Source organism: Prunus persica, chromosome G1, assembly GCF_000346465.2.
Source record: "Prunus persica cultivar Lovell chromosome G1, Prunus_persica_NCBIv2, whole genome shotgun sequence".
NCBI lineage: Eukaryota > Viridiplantae > Streptophyta > Magnoliopsida > Rosales > Rosaceae > Prunus > Prunus persica.
The window spans coordinates 4,278,457-4,286,797 of record NC_034009.1 but is presented as its reverse complement, the minus strand read 5'-3'; the positions used below and the strand labels follow the sequence as shown (position 1 = coordinate 4,286,797).

Sequence of the window (8,341 nt, the reverse complement as noted above, 5' to 3'; positions counted from 1 at the left end):
ACACAACTTGGTTCAGTGGTCTGGCATCTTCAAACAGTGAGGAGTGAGAATTTTAAAAGAAGTTATGTGGTGTAATATAATATTCTGATTATAATGGCGGGAAGAATAGGAGAAATAGGGAGGGAATTGGTTCTAACGGCAACAACTGTCACAAACCTTAATTATAGATATGCCCCCTGAATTCTGACTCGAGTTTCACTTTCCTCTTCTCCAACACTTAACCCAAAATAAAAGCAAAAACTTCTGTAGCCTACCAAGAATTCTGGCGTCTTGTACCGACAATCTCATTACAGAAAAACAATTGAAAAAACAGTGAAATCGTGTTAAGACTTCACATTGATCACGACACGTTTTCCCAAGACAGAAAAAAAAGGACAGGTAAAGGCTTTTGTTTTTTTTTTCAATTTTCTTGACCTTCAAAAGAAAGTCCATCTGAGAAGGGTATAGCCAAAATAGTTGAAGTGACTAGGAGGGATGAACAAAGTGTTCATATACGCAAATCATAATCGTAAGCATATTATATTGCCAATCATAAAGATGGACCGGTTGATCATTTTTATTTTATTTTTCTAAATTTGTGGTCCGAATGTGCAATCTGACAACACAAGTATTTGTAATACCCACGTATTGCATCTTCGATTGCCACGAGGTTTTTCAACCGTTGAGAACAAGTCGCTACATTTGACGTATTTTACTTGCGTATACTACGGTTGTTAGTGAGCATAATTTAAGACGAATGAGGCAGCCCTATTTGGTAGGAGTTGTGTAAGATTGTTTTTGAGCATTGCTTGGCAGAAAAAATAAGGTATCCAAATGGTTAACGGTGAACCCAATCTTACTTGTGGTCCAAATTAACTCGTTAAGTACTTTGTAAGTTGCAGTTGACTGGTTCTCCAAGCACCAAACCCTACTCTAGATTTGGAACATATACTGAATGCTGCCTAGCAGACACCAAATGACAACAACAGGTTCCAAATCTTTCTTAAAGATCTTGTTTTACTAGAACTTGGGAAACTTGTCTTAGGCTTTGCAAAGTAAAACTTGGGAAACGTGCCTTCTGTTTTGAACAGTAAGCCTCTCACTACTTTAACCGGTCTTGATTTTCCTATTAAAATCACCAACCAACAACAATATGTAGACTTGGTGCTGGGGTTGCTGCAGCTGAACTTCAGAGAAAGGAAATAAAGAATGGAAAGCAACGTTGTCTGTGTAAAATGGTCAATGTACAATGTAAGAGAACACCATGAACAGTAATTCGGATGATCAATCGGCAATGCTTTTGATCGATAATAAAGCTCGGCGAAGTCATTTCAAGTGTTTTGGGGCAGCATAAAGCTAGAGCTAGTTATTTCAAGTGTTTCTTGTGCAGTAAGTATAAAATAGGTAATTCACATTACTTAAAGATTGCATCACTATATGGGGCAGAACAGAACTAGTACAAATCCAATGGTTCAAAATAGAGTTATTCTTTTTCTATATCTAGTTCATAAATACTTTTGTCTGAAATGTGTGTAATCAATGTTATAAAAGTTTACAGCATGTGTGAGAAAGGTGTTCCTCCACACTATCTTCTCCTATAGGGAACTGGAAACACTGCTAGTAAGAGAAAAAAACTTGCAATACTTTGGAAGCGTCTTATGTTGCAACAAGATAAGGAAAATTCACTCTTACAGAGAGTTAGTCTGGAAAGTGTACCCAGCTTCAGCAAAGTGAGACTTCACCAGTGCAAGAGCTCTGGAGCGATGAGAAATCTTGTTCTTTTCTTCCTTTGGCATCTCGGCATAACTACAGCAAGGCAAATAACAAAATTCAGCTGCAAGTATTACTATGAACCACAGAGTAAGACAGTAAAAGTTGAGAAGTAATAAAGATGAGCTTACGTTTGGTCGTAACCATCAGGTTGGAACATTGCATCCCATCCGAAATCAGTCGGTCCCCTTGCCGGAACTATTTTCCCCTAGAATTCATCCACAAATTGCATGTTAGTGCCACATTAGCAAGTGTTAGCCATCCTGTATAACCATTTCCAACAACTATATATTCTTTTTCATTTAAAAAGGCCACAAATTTCAAATTTCAAATTCCAATATTTGTCTGATGAGTCAACAGTTTACATGTTTTATTTGGATATCATTCTAACTGAATAGACAAATGTTGTCATATAACCTAACAACATTAACATTTTTCTTGGGCGGAAGTTACAATCAAGCGGCATATGATGGCCTCAAAACCATGTTCGGAATGTTAAACATAGGCAGTATACAAACCTTCTACAGGGGAATATAGCAAAAGAATAAAAGAAAAGAAAAAAGCAGACACAATTCGGATTAGAAACTAACTCTCTACATACCGGAGTTTTACCCAGGAATGTAATAGGCTCAACGCTAGGTCCAGTGGAAAAAGAGAAGGAACACAATGCATAAGCTGACTTATCCTCGTATGCCATCAACAAATTGTAGAGACCTAAAGAAAATGAAAGACACATTTGAGAAAAATAGAACCACAAACATTTTAATAAAAAGTAATAAAGAAGCAGTGGGAACAAAAATAAACGGGAAAGTGCACGATAAGTACCTTCATGTCCAAGCTTCTGCAGGAACCACTTGCTGTGTTGTTGTAAAGAATATTAGGATCACAGATTTGTTACTTGTTAATAATGTCTTTATGTTTTTCAAACCAGAGTTGTAAAGAATATTAAGACTGTTAAAGAAACACCACATAACCGGAAGTCTAGCTCTTTGTGAAAACAATAAGTATTAGACTAGATAGAAATGAAAAATAGACTGAAGGATCACAAACAAGTTTAAACATTGGAGCAAAATAGAATCAAGAGAAGTATCAATACGTGAGGAGGTTCTCTCTAACTTTAGGCTAAGTTTGGTAGGACCGGGGGGGGGGGGGCGGCGGGCGGGAATAAAACATGGATCCCCCTTTTGCCCCACCACAACATATCCCTCAAAACATGGATGAGTTGGTGAAGGGAAAGTTCAACATCTTAAACACAATACATGGAATAAAATTATCATGCCCAAGTCAACCCGCTATATCAAGGGTACATTTGTAAATAGAGTCTTATATTTTCCTTCCTCCTCTTCCACCAAACAAGGGAAAGGAAAATCACATCTTTCCTTCTCGTCATCCTTCACTCCTGATTTATCCTCTTTATCCTTCAGCTTTTCATCCTACCTAACAGTGTTATCAATACTCAGAAGTAAACAAAAAATGAACAAATATATTGGGTCTCATGGGTCAACCAGAAGGAAAAGGAGCAGCAACAAGCAAAGTTACAATAAACTGCCAAATATAATGAAACAACAGAGAGAAGCAGCAATAACAAATAGCCATCAGGCTGCAAAAGCCAGAGAAAAGTAGGTATGCATTCCTAAATGTGATAAAGGATTGAAAGGCATAAAAATTGGAACATAATCATAATGTACTCATCAAGGATTTGTTCCCTCAGACTCCAATTATTTTCGCAACTATAATAGGAGCAGCAACAACAATACCACATTCTCACATTCTGAAAACTTTTGAAGCCAAATGTAAAGATAAAAATACTATTTTATTTTCTCTCAACATTCCATCCATAAGACATTTTTCACCTTTCTCTCCCCCATGGAATTTTCAGCTTGCACTAATACAGTAATACTTCAGCAATCCAATATATCTTCATGATCAAGAGTTACTGATATTTAGCTACAATTCTTTGAAATGGCTAAGTGCTTTAGACAAACAACACCTTTTCTCCAAGTATATCCCACATTGAAAAGGTAAAGTTCTAAATGATGATATAACAATTAATAATAAACTTTGAGGGAAAGCATGGAGAGTCTAAGTCATGCTTTACAATTTCTACAAACACATGTAAACAAATTGTGGCCCTGAAACAAAGAGAGAGAGAAAGAGTATTATTCTAAAGTTATCAATGTATGCTATTGCAGAAGTGTTCAACACATGTTGATCAATCTATTAGAGGGTAAATGGAACTAGGCAACAGAAGAAGAAAAGAAAGGGATGTGTAATGGGGAAGTTAGCAAGAAGTTGAAGCCTGAAGAAAAAAGAAGATAAGAACCTACCTTTAATAGATCAAGCACTTAAGTAGAATACTTTGTAGCCTTTCAATATTAAAAAAAATAAAGCCAGACTAACAGAGGGGTAAGAAAGAAATTGTCCTTAAATGCCACCAAATGGTTATTTTACATCAGTAGAAAAGATAAGCATAAAATGTTTTGTAGTATAAGCACTGTCATCAAATTCAAGATGCAAGAAATGAACAACATCTTGCACCAGAAAACAACATGAAGCATCAAATACCACAAGAAGTGAGAAAATAAGACTGGGGAGAGAGTGAAGGAAAAGTTTATATATAAAAAAAGGAACAGAATTCTCCAAGTTCCAAACACCATATCATGAAAGAGAGAGACCTACACAGTTAATAATATACAAAATGAATAGGGAAAACAAGGGGAAAAAAAATTAATCACCACAACCAAATGACCAAAGCAAATAACAATACACACAACCAAATGAACATACTATAACAATATGAAATATAGAGTATATGTCAAGGGAAATCCACTATTTAGCTTCCAGAGATTCAATCTTTAAACCCTCTTTATCGATTCCATCCCCGCCTTTGGGTATGAGTCATGACAAACTAACCAACCAACCATAAAACCTCTTACCCTCTGCTAATAGACCGAACCAAAGATATGATGTATCAAATTTCTCCGTTAATAAAAGTTATACTTGAAAGAGGTGGTTTGTGCCCAAATTTTTACAGCTATCAATATCACGCAAGATCATTAGGGGATAGGTTATGAATGTCTCTAATCGTGTCATCCATTGAATGTCATTCATTCTTTGAAATTAGAAAATAAGTTAAACAGTAACCAATCACTAGTATTCACTCATAAAACCTACTAATAACATGAACCGGTTAGTAATTAACTTAATTTAAATCTGTCCTTTACTAAAAAGTAAAGTAAAATAGAGAGCAGGTAAATAGAACAACACGTGGAGAGGGCAAGCAAGATGAAAAACTTACATGTAAGGTCCTGCATTGAATTTAAAAGCACCCATCAGAAATAAATAATCCCAATATACAGAAAGAAAAAGAGAAGGGGGAAAAATCAAGCAAAATACAGATAGAGAGAGAGAGAGAGAAATTAAGAAGGGAGCACTAACCAGGTAGACCTTTGAGGGCATTGAAGCAGAGGCAAGTGTCTTCCACAAGAACAGGACCATTTACCTACCAATCCATACAATAGCATCATTCACATTATAAAAAATATATACGTATATGCATATATGGGTACATATATATATATATATATATATAAAGATTGAAATAGAAGATGAACCTGAAGAGCAGCCAACTTAGCCTTTTCTTTGGAGATTTCCTCCGGTTCACCTTGCAATTCTGGAACTGCCAAAACCCAAAACAAAAACCCAAGTTATTAAATTACAAAATTAGAGAAAAAGGGGAAGGAGGAGGAGGAGAGGGTTTGCAATTTGTGCGTACGGTCAAGCCTGAGGGATTGAAAGGGGATGGAGGAGCCCAAGATGGCACGAACTTCTTCGAGTTTCTTAGCGTTGCCAGTCACAAAAGTCACCGGCTTTGGCAGCACCAGCCCACTTCCTCTTGCTCCCAGCAGCGCCATTTTCCCGCCTTGTTTCTTTATCGTCAGCTGATCACTTCGGTCTGAGAGGCCCTTTGGCTATTTTGGGTTTTGACTCAAGTCAAGGGTGCAAGGGAGGGAGGCGAATTCTCTTTTGTGTGCAATATAAAAAGGATGTCTCGTGGAATCAACCGAGGGAGACGACCTATTGCAATTTGCATGCGACAAGACTCCTGGAACCATTAACATCATAGTTTTGACAAATAACATTTTAACATGTGAATTGTGAGCATACAATTTTCCTTCTTTTAATTGAATAAAAAGTGTGACCAAAACATGAATTTGGGGATCTGGCTTTTTTCTTGGGTGTCAACTGCACGTTGGGCATGTCCATGAAGGCCCAAATTAGATAAGTAAAAGATGGGCCCAGCCCAACATCTCAATTCAAATGCATGCACGGAAATCGGAAATTAAGTCACAAATAACGAGTCATTCTATAATGTTGGCCTTATCTAAGATCCTTAGATGAAGTTCTATCTCTTAATCGTTCGATCAAACTAAACAATTTGATATAGCGATTAAGAGATAGGACATTATCTAAGGCTCTTAAACAAGACCCTCATTATAGAATTCTTGCACACATAATTGCTTCGCTCACTACTTAGGTCAAACAACTAATCGACTCGATATGTGGCATAACTGGCATTAAGCCAACCAATTGACACATGGCATGTGTCAACTTATAGTTAGAAATAGTCAAGCTCACTTGAAACAATATAAATAGCTAAGACCTTTTTCAACCAAGTATGGCAAGGTGATCTGACTCCAAGAAGCTTGGTTCTTGAAATTTTCTAAGCCTAATTTAAGCATCGAAGGCGCATTTTTGTTTTTTGTTTTTGTTTTTAAAGAGAAGCATTAGATGCTTTTTTGCTTACATCACATCATTGTTCAGAGCACTCGGTTATCTCTATGTGACTTCAATTTATTAAAGGCATTTCATATAATTTGGGGAATTTATATCCCACAAATCGGTGCTCTCATTGACAGCTTATTATATACTTGCAGTTACAACATTTTATCTTCTTTCCTTTTCAAAGTTCTTAAAAATTCTTAACTAATAACGCATAAATGATTTCTTCCAAAATGACACATACTCAAGCCAAAACCACGATGTTAGACAAACCTTGAATGTCAGTTCTCAACAACATGAGCCTAGAGGAAACCAGCAACCAGGCATCCCTGAGTACCAATTCTGGTTCTGTTGTTGAAGAATCAAGGGATTCGATGGAAATTCCAGACATATCCAGATCCCTTAGGGAGTGTTTGTTACACCGTGCAAGCTTGGACTGGCTTGGCTCAAGTTTTATCTCATGTTTGTTTCATCCAGTTCTAATTTTAAATGGGATTAGCTAATACTGGGCCCATCAAAAACACCTCCTTAGGTGTTCTTAGCTAAACCCGTCTGGAGAGGAGGGACTAACAGTCCCGAGACCCAAGCAACTAGCAACCACACCCAATCGCCCCACAACCAACGACCAACCAAGCAGCAGCCACAACCACCATCCCCAACCACCAGATACAACCACCCGCCATGACCACCAGCCACGACCACAAGCCACAGCCACCAGCCACAACCACCCAAGAAGGAGATGACAGAATAGAAGAGGAAGAGGAGAGAACAGAAAATTTTCTAAAAACAAAACAGAGGAGATGAGAGAAAATGGAGAAGAAGAGATGAGAGAAATTTTTCGAAAAAAATAGAGAAGAAGAAAGAAAATGGAGGAGAAGAGGAAAGAAAATGGAGAAGAGGAGGAGAGAAAATTTTAGAAAAAGATAGAAAAGATGGGAGAAATTTTTTGAAAAGAAAAGAAAAGAAAAGAAAAGTAGACAAAAGAAGAGGAGATAAAATGGAGAAGAAGAAGATAAAGAGATGTAGAGGAGAAGAAGAAGGAGGAGCAGAGAGGTTTGTCCAAAATGAAAAAACGAGATGCAGAGAGGAAGAAAGAGATGGAGAGAGAAGAAAAGTCAAAAAAATATAAAAAAATCTTATTTTTCAACCAAAAAAAAAGTCATAGTCCAATCAAACATACACTAAACGCGGTACAAATATTATCCAGCTTATGCCAGGCCAAGCCAATCCAAGACAGTACTAATATTTAATCCAGTCTATAACAGTTCCACGTACCAAACGACCCCTTAGAGCATTGGGCCGGTATATTGATTAAAGTTATTAGCTGAAGCTAGAAACTATTTTTTTTCTTTGGTGAGCCCAAACATCACAGGCTTCCAAGTCCAACATAAATCAAGCCCAAGAAGACGCATTCTCATGGTTTTGGTGTTACCATTTTGGAAAGCTTTTAGAAAAGCAACATGGAAAGGAGCGGAAAAGCTTTTGTGGCTTGTGCTTTGATCTTGTTTGTAAGTATGCTATTGAAACTCAACAACGATACAAATTCATGTGGAAGGTCATGTCACAAATTACTCACACAACTCATCCTCTGTGATTGAAAAAAAAACTTACATGTAACGGAGATGACACTGTTTTGCTATTTTTGGCCAACTTAGCAATGTTTTGCTATTTCCGTTACATGAGAGTTTCTCATGTGACTAGTGTTTTTCCAATCCTTCCACACAACTGGGCTTTAGCTTGTTAGTTGACATGATAGCCATTTATGGCTAGTGCTACTAGCTAGGCAGCTAAAAAAGTTATTAGAGTTTTG

General features: G+C 37.1%; 1 protein-coding gene across 1 annotated transcript; it reads right to left on the bottom strand.

The window, feature by feature from the left end:
* LOC18791704 (inosine triphosphate pyrophosphatase) lies at nucleotides 1,374-5,939 on the bottom strand. Its single transcript, XM_007223394.2, has 8 exons — nucleotides 5,525-5,939; nucleotides 5,364-5,428; nucleotides 5,188-5,251; nucleotides 5,048-5,057; nucleotides 2,575-2,606; nucleotides 2,351-2,463; nucleotides 1,881-1,957; nucleotides 1,374-1,785 (listed from the first exon to the last, which is right to left on the bottom strand). Exons 1-8 carry the CDS (start codon nucleotides 5,661-5,663, stop codon nucleotides 1,668-1,670), a joined length of 618 nt encoding a protein of 205 aa, XP_007223456.1. The 5' UTR covers nucleotides 5,664-5,939; the 3' UTR covers nucleotides 1,374-1,667.

Bases quoted from the DNA above. Each gene is read 5' to 3' on its own strand.
- LOC18791704 (XM_007223394.2), bottom strand. From the start codon at position 5,663: ATGGCGCTGCTGGGAGCAAGAGGAAGTGGGCTGGTGCTGCCAAAGCCG. The intron at 5,429-5,524 runs GTACGCACAAAT...GGGTTTTGGCAG, and splicing joins TCAATCCCTCAGGCTTGACC to TTCCAGAATTGCAAGGTGAA. The intron at 2,464-2,574 runs GTACTTATCGTG...CATTTTCTTTAG, and splicing joins GCAGAAGCTTGGACATGAAG to GTCTCTACAATTTGTTGATG.